We start from the raw sequence: 17,120 nt of genomic DNA on the forward strand, positions 1-17,120 counted from the left end.
CATAGCTCTTATTCTAGAACATTTGGCATGTACAAAAACATGTGATTAAAATATCAACAAGTCTCAAATATTAACAAAAGTATATCACATTTTTGCCTCATTGCAATTGTAGATATACAAACTGGATCAACTACTTGAATACACTTAAGATTCGTTTTAAACTTTTCTATCTCTAAGAATTAATAAAATTTACTAAGTTCAGATCTTTCACACTTCATACCAATAGTAAAAAACTGTTGTCTCCTGAGCAACCAAGCTTAAGTAAAAAGAAACCAAAACCAGCCAATGATACATTTTTTTCCCCCCAAAGAAATAGGCAAATATCATTCACAAAGCATTTGGAATAGACAGCCTGAAGATTTCCAAAGTAAAATGATATTTTTCCAAGTTACCACATTAAACCAAATTTCCATTTTCATCTTGAGATTATTTGTAAAATTTCAACGGCAAAGGAGACGAAGACCCTGAAAGACAAGATATGGTTGTCACTTTTCAAACTGACTTCCCCTCCCCCCCACCCCGTGAACAAAGCAACCAAGGAAAGAGAGGAGGAAGAATGGCTAGATAGGAAAGCAGGGTGGGTGGGTTGTTAACTCTTGAATAAAACAAACACAGGAACCCCAGAGAAAGCCAAAGGTAAACGTACAGCTTACTGAGGAGAGCCGGCGGCACGACGCCGGCCTAGAAGAACCGCGCAGTGGCTCCCCCGACGGCTCCGGCTTCCAGCGGCGTCACGGAGTTGTAGTGGTCACCGAAGCTGGAGGCGTAGCGCACGTAGACCAGGGTCAGCGGCTTGCTGCTGTACTCCTCCCCGACGACGAGCACGGGCGACTCCGTCTGGATCACCTCGATGGGGCTCTGCAGGACGTGCGACAGGGCCCTCAGCTCCATCTGGCCTCCCCAAGACGTGCTGTGCACGATGTCGTCGCAGTAGCCCAGGAAGTCGTTGCGGCTGTGGGCGTTGCCGGTTTTGGGGTCCCTGAAGAACGGCAGCAACTCCTGGACGTGCTGCCGCAGGTACCTGGCGGTGAGTCTCCGCAGGCTCTCCAGGGTCACGGAGGATGGCAGCTGGTCTTGGATGGCGCGGTACAGGCAGTGGCAGTCGGGCGGCACATGCCTCATCTCCAGGTTTCTGGGCTCGAGGATGGCGGCGAGCTTCTCCTCCTCCTCGCGGCGGTAGCTGGCCAGGTACTGCGTCTCGGCGTCGGCGGCCTTCTGGCGCTCCCTCTCGAGCGCCGCCCTCCTTTCGCGCCTCTTCTGTACCTTCGAGTGGTGAGGAGGAGGCTGGTTCTCCAGATTCATCTTAGCCAGCCCTTTCGCGATGGCTTCGAAGCCTCGCTGCCAGGCACTCTTCGGCAAAACCTCCTCGAACTTCTCCAGCTCCTGCTGGTGCCTCTGCTCCATCTCGGCCTCCAGGCGGGCCACGTCAAGGAGCATCTGCTTTTTTTTCTTCTTGTCGCCCTTGGGGACCGAGCTCTTCATGACCTGGATGCGGTCCTCAAGCTCTTTTTTCTCGCGCTGATGGCGGCGTTCCACCCGCTGATGCTCGCGCTGCAGCTCCTCCATGGCGTTTCAAGGCCGGAGAGAACCACGGTTCGCTGGTGCCTCAGTCGCTGGTGACGCAGTTACCCGCTACGGTTCGGACCAACCGTCCAACCCGACCGTTAGCTCCTCAACCGCCCCGAGCCGCCGCGCTCTCGAGGATTTCAAGCTCTGGTCGCCCTCCCCTAATTAATAGTCTTCTCTGCCATTGGCCACTGTCTCCCCGTGGCCACGCCTGACCCTACGATTGGCTGTTGGGAGACCTTAAACACACCCCCAAGGGCCCCGGTAGTAGCAACATCTATTTCCGGGTCAGCAGGATTCAAATCTCGCCCTGTGAGATCATGCCTTAGGCCGTTATGTGCCTAATCCGCCTTTGCCGATTATGTCCAGCGATTCTGCTTTTGCACCTTATGTGTAGCGATTCAGCCTTTGCCGATTATGTCCAGCGATTCCGCTTTTGCACCTTATGTGTAGCGATTCGGCCTTTGCGGATTATGTCCAGCGATTTCGCTTTTGCACCTTATGTGTAGCGATTCGGCCTTTGCCGATTATGTCCAGCGATTCCGCTTTTGCACCTTATGTGTAGCGATTCGGCCTTTGCCGATTATGTCCAGCGATTCCGCTTTTGCACCTTATGTGTAGCGATTCGGCCTTTGCCGATTATGTCCAGCGATTCCGCTTTTGCACCTTATGTGTAGCGATTCGGCCTTTGCCGATTATGTCCAGCGATTCCGCTTTTGTGCCTTGTGTCTAGCAATTCTGGTTTTGCACCTTATGTGCAGTGATTCGGCCTTGGCCGATTATGTCCAGCAATTCTGCCTTTGCATGTTACATGCAGCAATTGTGCTTGTAGAATTTTTCATTGACTCTTACACCCTACTTCATTTCCAAGCCTGAACACAGTGGAGACACTGGTTGTATTTGAGAATAACATGACAATGCTATACCACCAGCTGCATATGCCCTGACACTGGATTTCCCATTACTCGTAATGTTGAGGAGGCAATGTGGCTTTTTCCAGTTTTTCAGATCCCTTGATTCGTGAACAATTTTGTGTATTAGAACAAAGGCATTTCCTTGTGTTTCTGGGAACACAGAATCCTTTCAGTTTGAGTCTCAAATTCATCCTGTCCTGTGTCAGTGTAAAAAGGCAACAGCCTCTCTCCTTCAAGTCGTTCACTAAAACTACGAAGACCTCTTGGCTTCCCTAAACTCCTTTCTTCTGATTCTCACCTTCCAAAATGAGCTCCCTAGAATGCCTAGGAAGTGCTTATTTATGATTATTTTGAGTCTCTAAAGTTCTAAAAAAAAGTAATAAATTACCATTTAAAAAGCCCTAAGCCCCGACCAGTTGGCTCAGTGGTAGAGCGTCGGCCTGGCGTGCAGGAGTCCCGGTTTGGATTCCCGGCCAGGGCACACAGGAGAAGCGCCCATCTGCTTCTCCACCCCTCCCCCTCTCTTTTCTCTCTGTCTCTTCCCCTTCCGCAGCCAGGGCTCCACTGGAGCAAAGTTGGCCTGGGCACAGAGGATGGCTCCATGGCCTCCGCCTAAGGCGCTGGAATGGCTCCAGTTGCGGGAGTCTGACTTTCTGCCTCCCCGCTTCTCACTAGAGAAAAAATAATAATAAAAAGCCCTAAACTTTTGAAAATATGCTCTCATCCTGTCCTACCCTGCTCATCTGTATCTTGAATTCCCAGATGGGAAGGCTCTTGAGACAACCTCCCCCTTATTACAAATGAAAAAAGTGGTCATTTTTTCAAGTTGTTGCCTATATCAAAATTGCATTCCTTTTTTATTGCTAAGTAGTATTCTGTGATATTGATTTATTGTAGTTTGTTTAACCATTCACCTGTTGAAGAACATCTGGGTTGTTTCCGGTTTGGGGTTATTATGAATAAACCTGCTATAAACATCCATATACAGGTTTATGTGTGATTGTAAGTCTTCATTTCTCTAGGGAAAAATGCCCAAGAGTGCAATTGCTGGATCATGTTATAAGTATATGTTTACTTTTTAAAGAAACTATTTTCCTAAAAAAGAAAAAAAGAAACTATTTTCCAGAGTGGCTGTGACACTGTACATCCTCACTGGCAGAGTAAGAGGGATCCAGTTTCTCTGCATCCTCATCAGAATTTTATATTGTCAAAATTAAAAAAAAAAAAGCCATTCTGATACATGTGTAATGACAACTCACTGTTTTAATTTGCATTTCCCTAGTGGCTAATCATGTTCATCTTTTCATATGCTCATTTGCCACCTGTGCCATATCTTCTTAGGTAAAACATTTAAGTCATTTGCCCATTTTATAATTGGACTGCTTTTCACTGTTGTTTTGAGAGTTTTTAAAAAAATATATATATATATTGTAGATAGATATTAGTTGTTTCGTTGGATGTGTGGTTTGCAAATATTTTCTCCCACACTGTAACTTGTCTTTTTATCTCGTTATGTGGTGTTTATCAGAGAATTCTGCAGCACACCAAAATATATATTATGTTTTTTGCCAGTCTGACAAAAAATAGATATAGTTTTGATTCATTCACACCAGATGGCTACTGTTGTACTGGCTGTTGTCGTTTTTTAATTTGACAATCCAAGGGCAAAGAGGTCAGTACCTCCGACTAAATTGTCAGGTAGTGCATGTTTTAAAAATTCTTGCAGCATACCAGTGTGACTCTGTGGCAATGTGCCCTGGCACACAAGTTGAAAATTGCTGGTCTAATACTAGATCTCAAAAGCCCCAGTTTTTACTAAAAAAATTATAGCATTAGGTTTTAAATTTAATCTGTGATTTATTTTGTGCTTATTTTTTATGTAAGGTTTGAGGTTAGGTCAGAGTTCAGTTTTTATGCTTGTTGGAAAGGCTATGCTTCTTGCATTGAATTGGTTTTGCACTTTTGTCAAAAATCTGTTGGGGGCCCTGGCCGGTTTGCTCAGTGGTAGAGCGTCGGCCTGGCGTGCAGAAGTCCCGGGTTCGATTCCCGGCCAGGGCACACAGGAGAAGCGCCCATCTGCTTCTCCACCCCTCCCTCTCTCCTTCCTCTCTGTCTCTCTCTTCCCCTCCCGCAGCCGAGGCTCCATTGGAACAAAGATGGGCCGGGCGCTGGGGATGGCTCCTCGGCCTCTGCCCCAGGCGCTGGAGTGGCTCTGGTCGCAACAGTGCGACGCCCCGGAGGGGCAGAGCATCGCCTCCTGGTGGGCAGAGCGTCGCCCCCTGGTGGGCATGCCGGGTGGATCCCGGTTGGGCGCATGCGGGAGTCTATCTGACTGTCTCTCCCTGTTTCCAGCTTCAGAAAAATACAAAAAAAAAAAAAAAATCTGTTGGATATATTTGTGTTCTTTATTCTGTTTCATAGATCTATCTGTCTATTGTTCCACCAACGCAATAATCTCAATTACTGTAACTTTGTAATAAGTCTTGAAGTTAGGTATATCCTTTCTTTCAATTTTATTCTTCTTTTTTAAAATTGTTTTAGCTATTCTAATTTCCTTGTATTTTTTCCTATAAATTCTCGAATAATCTTGTTTATATCTACAAAAAAATCTTGCTGGGATTTTCATAGGAATTGTGTTAAAACCATATATCAATTTGGGGAGAATGGACACTTTGGTATGTATCACCATTTATTTAGGTTTCCACTGTTTTCTTTCATGACTGTTTTATAATTTCCCAGCATATAACTTTGGTACATATTTTGTTTGCTTTACACTTAAGCATTTCAGGGTGCTTTTTTTTTTTTTTTTTTTTTTTTGGTGACTGTAAATGGTTTTATTTATTTATTTATTTATTTATTTTGAGAGAGAGAAACAGGAAGGGAGAGAGATGAGAAGCATCAATTCTTCATCGCGGCTCCTTAGTTGTTCAATTGCTTTCTCATACGTGCCTTAACCAGGGGTCTACAGCAGAGCAAGTGACCCCTTGCTCAAGCCAGCGACCATGGGGTCATGTCTATGATCCTACGCTTCAGCCAGCAACCCCACACTCAAGCTGATAAGCCCGCACTCAAGCCGGCGACCTTGGGGTTTGAACCTGGGTCCTTTGTGTTCCAGTCAGATGCTCTATCTACTGCGCAACCTCCTGGTCAAGCGGCAATGAATTATATTTTTAATTTTGTTGTCTACATGTTCATTCTAGTATATGGAAATACAGTTAACTTTTGTATGTTTATCATGTATTCGATGACTTTGCTTAACTGACTTACTATTTCTCTCAGTTTCTTCCTGGGGCTATAGGTTAGAAAATACTCTTAGTAAGCTAATTTGAATAAAAATATTTGGTTAACTCAATCTTTATGGATATATTTCCATTTTTAGTTGAATTTATTGGGGTGACATTGGTTAATAAAATTATATAGATTTCAGGTATATAATTCTACAACACATCATCTGTATATTGTGCTGTGTGCTCACCACCCCAAGTCAAGTCTCCTTCCATCACCATTTATCCCCCCTTAACTCTCTTCTACCTCCCCCAAGAACTCTTTCCCTCTGGCAACCACCTTACTGTTGTCTGTGTCCATGAGTCTTTCTTTTTCTCCCCTTTGCTTAATCCTTTCACCCTTCTCACCCATCTCCCAATACCTTCCCCTCTGACAGCTGTCAGTCTGTTCTCTGTATCTGTGAACATGTCTCCACTTTGTTAGTTTATTTTTTTCCTTAGATTCCACATATGAATGAAATCATATGGTCTTTGTCTTTCTCTGACTGGCTCATTTCACTTAGCTCATTTCATCTCCACCTGTCACAAAAGGTAAGATTTCCTTCTATTTATGGCTGTGTATTGTTCCATTGTGTAAATGTATCATAGCTTTTTTATTCACTCATATATATTATTGGACACGTGGGCCGCTTCCAGATCTTGGCTATTATAAACAATGCTGCAGTGAACGTAGGGGTACATATATTCCTTCAAATTAGTGTTTCAGGTTTCTTTGAATACATATTCCTAGAAGTGAAATTGCTGGGTCATAAGGCAGTTCTACTTTTAATTTTCTGACATAACTCCATACTGCTTTCTACAGTGGCGGCACCAATCTGCATTCTCAACAACAGTGCATGAGGATTCCCTTTTCTCCACATTCTTGCCAACACTGTTGTTTGTTAATTTATTAGTGATAGCCATTCTGACAGGTATGAAGTGGCACCTCATTGTGGTTTTAACTTGCATTTCTCTGATGATTAGTGACATTGGGCATCTTTTCATTTGTCTTTTGGCCATCTGTATGTCCTCTTTGGAGAAAAGTATATTCACATCTTTTGCCCAGTTTTTAATTGGATTGATTTTTGGTATTGAGTTGTATGAGTTCTTTATAATTTTGGATATTAACCCATTATCAGATGTATATTGGAAAATATGTTCTCCCATTCAGTGGGTTGTCCTTGCATTTTGCTGATGGTTTCCTTTGCTGTGCAAAAATGTTATGTAATTTACTGTAGTCCCATTTGTTATTTTTTTCTTTTGTTTCCCTTGCCTGAAGAGATATATCAGAAAAAACATTTCTAAGAAAGATGACAGGTACTGCTTGGTTGACTCAGTGGATAGCATATTGGCATGGTGTCCCGATGCCTCAGGTTTGATCCCAGTCAGGACACACATGAGAAGTGAGTGCTTCTCTTTCCCTCTCTCTTCCCTATCTCTGTCTCTTCCCCTCTCAGTGGCAGTGGCTTGATATGTTCGAGCGTCAGCCCCAGGCGCTGAGGATAGTTTGGTTGATTCGAGCATTGGCCCCAGACAGGGGTTGCCGGGTGAATCCTGGTTGGGGTGCGTGCAGGAGTCCTTCTCTCTATCTCCCTTCTTCTCACTTAAAATAATATTATAGAGAGCTTACTGCCTGTGTTTTATTCTAAAAGTTTTATGGTTTTGAGTCTTGCATTTAAGTCTTTAATCCATTTTGAGTTTTATTCTTGTGTGGGGTGTAAGAAGGTGTTTTAATGTCATTTAAAAAATGTATCTTAGACTTTATTTTTTAGAGCAGTTTTAGGTTCACAGCAAAATTGAATGGAAAGTACATAGTGTTTCCATATACCCCTGTCTCCACACAAGCACAGCCTCTCCCACCATCAACATCCTGCACCAGATTGGCATACATTTGTTACAGTTGATGAAACTGTATTGACACATCACTACCACCCAAAGCTCATAGTTTACATTCAAGTTCACTCTTGGCATTGTACGTTCTGTATGTTTGGACAAATGTATAATAATATATATCCACCATTATAATATCTACAGAATAGTGGTTTTTTTTTTTTTTTTTTTTTTTTAACAGAGACAGAGCGAGAGTCAGAGAGAGGGATAGATAGGGACAGACAGACAGGAACGGCCTGAGATGAGAAGCATCAATCATCAGTTTTTCGTTGCGACACCTTAGTTGTTCATTGATTGCTTTCTCATATGTGCCTTGACCGTGGGCCTTCAGCAGACCGAGTAACCCCTTGCTCAAGCCAGCGACCTTGGGTCCAAGCTGGCGAGCTTTGCTCAAACCAGATGAGCCCGTGCTCAAGCTGGCGACCTCGGGGTCTCGAACCTGGGTTCTCCGCATCCCAGTCTGACGTTCTATCTACGGTGCCACCACCTGGTCAGGCGCTTCAGAATAGTTTTACTGCCCTAAAAATCCTCTGTGTTCCACATCATCCCTCCTTCTCCTCTAACCCTTGGCAACCACTGGTCCTTTTACTGTCTCCATAGTTTCGCCTTTTTCAGAATATCATAGAGTTGGAATCATATGGACTGTACTCTTTTCAGTTTAGCTTCTTAGAATGAGCCATATGTATTTAAATTTCCTCCATTTGTCTTCACGGCTTAATAGCTCATTTCTTTTTAACAATGTGTATTATTCTTTCATCTTAATGTACCACGGTTTACCCATTTTCTCACTGAGGACATCTTGATTGCTTTCCAAGTTTTGGCAATTATCAATAAAGCTGCCATAACCCTTGTGTGCAGGTGTTTTGGGGGACATAAGTTTTCATTTCATTTGGGTAAATAGCAAAGAGTGTAGTTCCAGGATTGTATGGTAAGAGGATGTTTGGCCCTGGCCGGTTGGCTCAGTGGTAGAGCATTGGCCTGGCGTGTGGGAGTCCCGGGTTCGATTCCCGGCAGGGCACATAGGAGAAGCGCCCATCTGCTTCTCCACCCCCCCCTCCTTCCTCTCTGTCTCTCTCTCTCTTCCCCTCCCGCAGCCAAGGCTCCATTGGAGCAAAGTTGGCCCGGGCGCTGAGGATGGCTCCATGGCCTCTGCCTCAGGTGCTAGAATGGCTCTGGTTGCAACAGAGCAACACCCCAGATGGGCAGAGCATCGCCCCCTGGTGGGCATGCCAGGTGGATCCCGGTTGGGCACATGCGGGAGTCTGATTGCCTCCCTGTTTCCAACTTCAGAAAAATACAAAAAAAAAAAAAAAAAAAAAAAAGGATGTTTAATTTTGTATGAAACTGCAAAACTGTCTTCCAATGTGGCTGTACCATTCTGTGTTTCCATCGGCAGTGAAGCAGAGTTCTTGTTGCTCCATATTCTTGCCAGTATTTGAGTGTTGTCAGTGTTTTGTATTTTGTCCTTTCTAATAGGTATATAGTATTATCTTGTTATTATAATTTACAATTTGCTAATAACATATGAAATATCTTTTCATATTCTTACTTGTTCTTTGCATAACTTCTTTGCAGAAGTGTCTGTTTAAGTCTTTTGACTATTTTAAAATTGGTTGTTCATTTTCTTATTGTTGAGTTTTAAGAGTGTTTTAATATTTTGAATAATAGTCTTTTATCAGATCTGTGTTTTGCAATTATTTTCTGCCAGTCTGTGGCTTGTCTTCTCATTTTCCTGATTCATTTTCTTTTTCTTTTTTTTTGCCTATTTTCTTTCTGTTGTTCAGAAGGAGTAATTTTTAATGTTCTGTCTTTAAGTTCACTGATTCTTTTTTTCTGTTTCTTCCATTCTGCTTAGCTTATCCACTGAGCATTTAAAACATTTTTTTTTTTACTTATTAAATTTTGGTTCTTAAATTTCCATTTAGGTCTTTATTCTATCTCTTTTCTGTAATTTTCTCTTTCTAATTATTTGCTGAAATTCTGTTTTTTGGTTTTTCTTTCCAGTTGTTTTAAGCATGTTTGTTTCTTGCTGAAGCATTTTTATAGTGATCCCTTTACAAATCTGTGTCAGATAATTCTGACATCTCTGTCATTTTGGTTTGGACATCTATCTATCTATATATTATCATGCAGTTTGAGATCTTCCTGCTCCTTGAGTTATATTTGATTAAAACCTGGATATTTGGGATATTGAGTAATGAGACTCTGAATATCATTTAAACCATCTATTTTAGCTGGCTTCCTATGACACTGTCATCAGCAGGGAACAACAGTGTCACATTATTATAGCCACAGGTAGAAGTTTAGGTTTTTCATGTGGACTCCATTGATCCAAAAGGGGACTCCTCATTACTGCTGGGCACAGTTGAGGGTTTCTGCTTCACACCGGGCCTTTCTTGATAGCTCCCTTCCTGGGAAAGGTTGGGGTGTCCGAGTGTTGTTACTGCTTCCTTTCTTCCTGCCTTCTCTTTCTCTTGAGACAGGAGGTTGCCTCTTTAACTTTGGGTGGTGGTGAAAGTCCTGACTCTCCACTCGGTATTCTCTGATATCACCTCAGGGAGAGGGAGGGGGCACCTCATTACTATCAGGTGGGGGTGGAATTCTAGGTTCCTCACATTGTCTCTACTAACAGTGTTTGCATGGGTTTTGTTATCCTGCCAGTGGGAATGCAAGTTCCTTTTCTGTACTTGGTTTTCTCTGACACCCTCCCTCCCTTAGCCTTTGCTAGTGAATGAGAACAGGGCCATACTTTTTTCTCTGGTTTAGGTTGGAGTTGAGTGGTTATTATCTAAAGATTTTCTGTCTTGCTAGGTTGATCTCTTCCTAGTCCTTTGGCTAGAAAGAGCAGGCTTTGCTCGGGGCTCTTTTAGTTTGTGCTTGTTGGAGTATCGGGGTTGCTGACTTACTTATTCAGCTCCAAGTCTGGGTAGGAAGAAAAAAGAAAATTCATTTTATTCCTCCCATCCTGAGAACCTAGGTGGTCTGCCTTCTTCTCTTTGTCAGAGTCTTCTTAGGTTTGTTTTATATATAATGTCCAGGGTTTTTAGTTGCAATAACAAGAGGAACAGGACAAAGTACATCTATTCCATCTTTCCTCATCTTATTTTTTAATTTTAATTTTTTATTTATTTGAAAGATAGATAGATAGATAGATAGATAAAGAGAGAGAGAGAGAGAGAGAGAGAGAGAGAGAGAGAGAGAGAGAGAGAAACACCAATTTGTTATTCCACTTACCCATGCACTCTCTAGTTGATTCCTGTGTGTGCCCTGACTGGGGATTGAACCCACAACACTGTCACACTGGAGTGATACTCCAAACAACTGAACTACCTGGCTAGGGCTCCGTTATCTTATTTTAGATAAACAGAAATACTTCACACCTTCCCTTACTGTCATTTGTATCTTTGAAAGAGATTAAATACCATGGATTAAAATGAATTAGCCTGACCTGTGGTGGCACAGTGGATAAAGCATCAACCTGGAAACGCTGAGGTTGCAGTTCAAAACCCTGGGCTTGCCTGGTCAAGGCACATATGGGGAGTTGATGCTTCCTGCTCCTCCCCCCCCTCTCTCCCTTCTCTATAATGAATTAAAAAAATCTTTAAAAAATGAATTAATGCAATGATAATTTTATAAAATTATTATGCTGATCTTGAAAGAAGCATCTTTTGGATTTTCATAGCATGATGGTAATGGTCATATAAAATCTGCTTGTTTGCTGCAATCAAGATTGTTTTTTCATATTCTGCAGAAGAAATAACAGGTCCCTCTGAATGTCAAGCCCCATTGCGTGGGTTTGCTTTTGTGGCCTGAAGTGCAGAAAAAACAACTTTGCAAATGCTGAGCTGTACTGTCTATAGTTTGTGTTAAGTAAATCATAGTTACAATATCCAATGCTCCTTTCCCAGCTCTGCATTGAAGACTACCACCCTCTCTACCTCTACCCTTTTCCACTCTCCACTTTTCTCCAACACACACTCTCCCATCTGGAGATTATGATCCAACCTCCAGTTCACATGCCTTGCCTCAAAGAAGCACACATCTTCAGCAACGGATGGGCTGCCTAGTTTTCAGGCAGTTCTCTATGAATATCTTTTTCACAACTTAGGTTTTATCAAAAGGATAAATGGCTAGGAGTTCAAGGTTACTTTTGCCAATAAGAAGCACTGGCAATGGTGATAAGCTGTTTTGTAGATGAACAACATATACTTTGCCAGTTGCTGAGGAAGGAGTGGCAAGATAATTAATGCCTAGGTTGTAGGGTGCTGTGATTATCAAATGTATGTCAAGTCCCCAGCTCAGTGGTTAGCACCAAGAAAGACAGGTCCTTCCCCCTACCAAACCCCACTCCCTATTTCCTAGCTCCTAGTCCTATCCCATCCTCCCACATCTGCCTTTTCCACTTCACCCCCCATTTCTCCTCCCCTTCAGAAACCACCAGAGATAACAGTTTCCATGGTAATCAGCATCCTCATTAGTTTGGAGTTTAATGGTCCCTAAGTGTCTGTCTGGACTGGGTTCTTAGCTCATATCAGAGGAAGCTTTCCAGTGAGTTCAAGGGCCATTGAGAGATTGCCCAACATGAGCCATTATGTTCAAGTCGACCTAATTATACATGGTAACACACAATGATATTTTCATGTAAGGAGAGATGACATAAGGAAACCATCTCATCTTGTCCAAGGCTCACAGTTCTTGGGCATCTGGAGAACCACTTTCTGCCCAGAACTTGCTGGTGAAGGATTACATCACTGGACTGTAGATGTTGGAGTGTGACTAAAGGGGTATAGGAGATTGGGCAGCAGGGAGCCAATCTCACTGAGTACATCACTGAGCATTTGCTCTTTCCTTATTTTCCCACCTGTCCTTTAAGAGCCTGAGGTCACAAGTTTCATGCTTTGTTCACGCTTTCTTTCTGTACTGCCCCCAACCTTGATCCTGACCTTGTTACTACTACTGACCTGTTTTGCTCATTCATCCATTAGCCCTCATTTATCTGCCCTACTCTATGGCAGGCAGTGTTCTAAGCACTGTGGATAAACAAACATTGAATACAATAAACAAAGACCCCTTACCTCAAGGAGCTTAAAGCCAAACAAGGGAAAACAGACAAAAACCAAGTAACTACAGAATGACATGCAAAATTGAAGCTGAGTTTTGGAAAAGAGGTTTACAATCTCACTCTTGACTAATGTCTTAGCCCTGTTTTTCCCTTTGTTCCTCCTCTTGGATGGTCTGTGTACTCAGAGTAACTTCTGATCCCTTCCACATTTGCAAAGGGACTACATGAGTATACATGGGGGAGATTGAGAGCTCATGCTAGTGGCATGATGTTAGAAGTGGGGGGGGGTGAGTCTTCTAGGAGAAATGGCCACATGGGGTCCCCAAATCCTGGGCCTTTTGGAAACAGGAAAGTTATCCATTGCTTAGCAGGGCAGAGGAAAGCAGCCATCTCCAATCCTTTGAGGCATTTGGGGACCACTCTGGCACCTTTTAGCTGAGTTGCTCTTGGCCTTCCCTACCACCCATCACTTATCTTCTATTTTAGTTTCTTGGTCAGGCCTCCATGTCCAAGTCATTTTTAATTTACTACATGAGAGAAAGGGAAAACTGACACTTGAATCAGAAGGTTTACAAACCCTTCCCAGCAACCAGAAGAGATAGATGGGATGGGAGTGAGTGGGAGGCATGCAGAAAAATCTCCCTGCACAGAGAGGACACTTCTGACAGAATTTGACTAAACCATTAAGTGCAGAACACAGGAGCTAGCCTGATCTCTGGGACAGCTGAGAAACTGTGGGTGGAACACAGACCTCCTCACAACTGAGTACAGTCTATTGTCTGGATGTGATAAATAAAGCCTGGTCTTAGCTGCCACAGAGACCGCTGACTGCGATCCTGGTCTTAGGGTTGCCAGATTGAGCAAATGAAGGCATAGAACTCCATTAAATTTGAATTTCAGATAAACAGTGATTAATGTTTTAGTATAAATATATTCCATGTGATATTTGGGACATGCACTAAAACTCTATTGCTCATGTGAAATTCAATTTTAACTGGTGTCCTGTGTTTCATCGGGTAACCCTAGCTGGGTGCAGTAAAAAGTGCCATGTAAGGAAAGGACTGGCTTTATTTTTTGTCTGTTTCTAGGTGCGTAGAGTAGGACCAGGGGAAGTGGGCCTGGGTTTGAAAACAGGAAGAAGGGTTCCACCAGCAGGGGTTCAATGCAGGCTATGAGGAGATCTCCCTGGGTAGCTTGGGATTAGCAAACTCAGAGAACCTTTTCAGTTCTGAGTCTTGGAGCCTCAGAATCTTCAGGGATTTTGAGAGGATTGGGTGGGGAGATGATGGAGGGGACAGGATTGAAGATTGTGGATGTCATCCTTATGGGGCTCCTTTGTAGATGATAGCCTTTTTTTTCTCTAGCAGCTTTTAATATTTTCTCTTTATCTCTTAGCTTTGATATTTTAATTATGATGTGTCTTGATGTGGATTTCTTTGAGTTTCTCTTTAATGGAATTCTCTGTGCTTCTTGAACGTGTGACTTTTTCCTGTATCAATTTAGGGAAGTTTTCAGCTATGATTTGATTGAACAAGGTCTCTATCCCTTGTTCTTTCTCTTCTTCTTCAGGAACACCTATGATGCAGATATTGTTTCTCTTTAGGTTGTCACAGAGCTTACTTAGAGTTTCCTCAGATTTTTTCAGTCTCTTTTCTTTTTGATGCTCCACTTCCGTGTTTTTGTTTATCTTGTTTTCTAAATCACTGATTTGATCCTCTGCTTCATCCAGCCTGCTTGTAATTGCCTCTAGTGTAGTCTTCATTTCTGATATTGTATTTGTCGTTTCTGACTGGTTCTTCTTTATTATTTCAATGTCCTTTTTTGATGCTTGTTATCTCTTTATTTATGTGCTCACTGTGTTGATCCACTGTTGTTCTAAGATCTTTCAGCATTCTAATAATCATTATTTTAAACTCTGCATCTAGTAATTTGCTTATTTCTGTCTCACTTAGTTCATTTTCTGGGTGTTTCTATTGTTGATTCATTTGAATTGCACTTCTCTGTCTTCCCATTTTGTCTGTGTTGATCTGGACTTTCCTGGCCATGGCCTGGCACAGATCAGTGGGGGTCACGGCCTATGACTGGTTCTTATCCACCTTTTGGGAGCTACAGGTTATCCAGATCTTGTGGCTGCCTCTGCTGGGTCCAGGTGCCATTGTAAATATCAGCTGCACTCTTAGGCTTGCTTTTATTTACTCTTAGCCTGGGAGAAGTACCTTTAAAAGTTCAAGTTCCCCTAAAATCTGCTTTCTGTTGCCTCTTTTTTTTTTTTTTTGTATTTTTTTTTCTGAAGCTGGAAATGGGGAGAGACAGTCAGACAGACTCCCGCATGCGCTCGACCTGGATCCACCCAGCACGCCCACCAGGGGGTGATGCTCTGCCCACCAGGGGGAGATGCTCTGCCCCTCCGAGGCGTCGCTCTGCCACAACCAGAGCCACTCTAGCACCTGGGGCGGAGGCCAAGGAGCCATCCCCAGCGCCCAGGCCATCTTTTCTCCAATGGAGCCTTGGCTGCGGGAGGGGAAGAGAGAGACAGAGAGGAAGGAGGGGGGGGTGGAAAAGCAGATGGGCGCTTCTCCAATGTGCCCTGGCCGGGAATCAAACCCGGGTCCCCTGCACGCTAGGCTGACACTCTACCACTGAGCCAACCGGCCAAGGCCTTCTGTTGCCTCTTATTGCTGGCTACTTGTTGGGCTCAGTACTGTAATTCAGTGATTAGGTACGGTAGCACTCAGTAGGGTGTATTCTCAGGGGTCCAGTGCTCCCATTGTGTGGTCTATCAGGCCACCATTGCTGTTGCTGCCTGGGGCTTTTGGGCTTAGGTGCTGCTGGTGTCAACCCACCTTTGCGACCGCTGCTGCTCTGGTTGGATTCTTGTGTGCCCGCGCACTCATTTGCACTGCTTCTGTGGCTGCCCCAGCCTCCGTTGCCCTGGGAGCTGGTGTGCACCCACCCTTTCTCTAAATGGTAGCGACAGCAACAACTTACTTGTGGATACCTTTTCACAGTTCACAAAGTGATTGACCATCTTGTACTTGTCTGGATTCTCAAAAATCTGAGAAGGGTGTACTTATCTCCTATTTATAATTGAAGAAAAAAGCCCCATCCACTCAGGCATTTTTATATCAAATGTCAGGGTATGCTTACTGTGTGACCTGTGTCAGGAACTGGGCATATGAGAACAGTATGAGCCAGTATCACCCGGTTTGTGTTCCTGACAGGACGGGGGCGGAGAAGTCAGTGTTGGTGAATAGATGAAGAGGCAGGAATAACAAAACAGAAGTCTTCAGAGCCAGCTGGATATGAGTGAGGACACTGTCAGGGATGGTTCAGTGGAGGGCACGTTTACTCAACCCCCAGGCATTCCTCCTCTTCAGCAGCACCTCTTCCTCTCTTTTCAGGCTAGCCACAGTCTCCATTGCTGTCTTAGCACTGGCCCCTGGCAGTGTCCCTGGGCCCCGAGCCCTTGGCCCATAGCCCACTATGGCAACTTCTACTTGGTGAGGAAGTACAGATCCTTTCCCTGCTAGGCTCCACCAGGGCCTTGCAGAAACTACCCCACCATGGCCCCTTTCTCAAATACACTCCTTCGTGGAATTCCAATTGGAAGCAGATTAAAAGAGAGCTGATGCTCTGTTTTAAGTGGGACTTGGAAAACCCAGAGTCCTCTCCTCAGCCCCCATTGTAGTTGTCCCTGGAGCATGCCTCTGGACACTGAGGTCAGCAGGGCATACTCGGGAAACAGCAGCTAGCTTTCCCAGCCATCACAGAGCCCCTCTCACAAATGTTGTCCCAAACTCAGCCAATCATTTGCCTCTCCTACCTTGCAAGAAGTGTTCCTCTACCCATGTGCCCTGTCTTTAAGGCCCCCCCCTCAGGGACTGAGTCAGAATGTTGGCCTTGGCTCCACTGTCCCTTCACCTCTGCACCAGCTAGCCAAGCTGGACTAGTCCCTGTCAGCCAGAGCCTTCTCTATCCCTCACCATTCACCTGTGTTCAGTGTCTATGGAGCTTTGTTCCCAGTAGGAGAAAGTCTCAGAAAATTTCCCTAATAAAAGCTTGGGTAAGGAGTGGGCAACCCCACCCCCAAACCACCAAGTCTGTCTAATGATAAAAGACAGTTGGGCCAGTAGACTTTTCTGTGTTGTGGCAAGTCTCTTCCGCCAGTGGTCTCCAACCTTTTTTGGGCCATGGACCGGTTTAATGTCAGAAAATATTTTCACGGACCGGCCTTTAGGGTGGGACAGATACATGTATCCCGTGACCGAGACAAGCGTCAAGAGTGAGTCTTAGACGGATGTAACAGAGGGAATCTGGTCATTTTTTAAAAATAAAACATCGTTCAGACTTAAATAAAAATAAAAAAATAATGTAAGTTATTTATTCTTTCTCTGCAGACCAGTACCAAATGGCCTACGGACCGGT

At 43.9% G+C, this 17,120-nt stretch overlaps 1 protein-coding gene across 1 annotated transcript; it reads right to left on the minus strand.

The window, feature by feature from the left end:
• Positions 1 to 681: 681 nt before the first annotated feature.
• On the minus strand, positions 682 to 1,566 carry OTUD6A (OTU deubiquitinase 6A). Its single transcript, XM_066357530.1, has one exon. The coding sequence runs from the start codon at positions 1,564 to 1,566 to the stop codon at positions 682 to 684; it is 885 nt and encodes a 294-aa protein (XP_066213627.1).
• Positions 1,567 to 17,120: the final 15,554 nt, after the last annotated feature.

The sequence above is a fragment of the Saccopteryx leptura genome, chromosome X (genome assembly GCF_036850995.1).
Source record: "Saccopteryx leptura isolate mSacLep1 chromosome X, mSacLep1_pri_phased_curated, whole genome shotgun sequence".
Lineage (NCBI taxonomy): Eukaryota > Metazoa > Chordata > Mammalia > Chiroptera > Emballonuridae > Saccopteryx > Saccopteryx leptura.

Bases quoted from the DNA above. Each gene is read 5' to 3' on its own strand.
- OTUD6A (XM_066357530.1), bottom strand. From the start codon at position 1,566: ATGGAGGAGCTGCAGCGCGAGCATCAGCGGGTGGAACGCCGCCATCAG.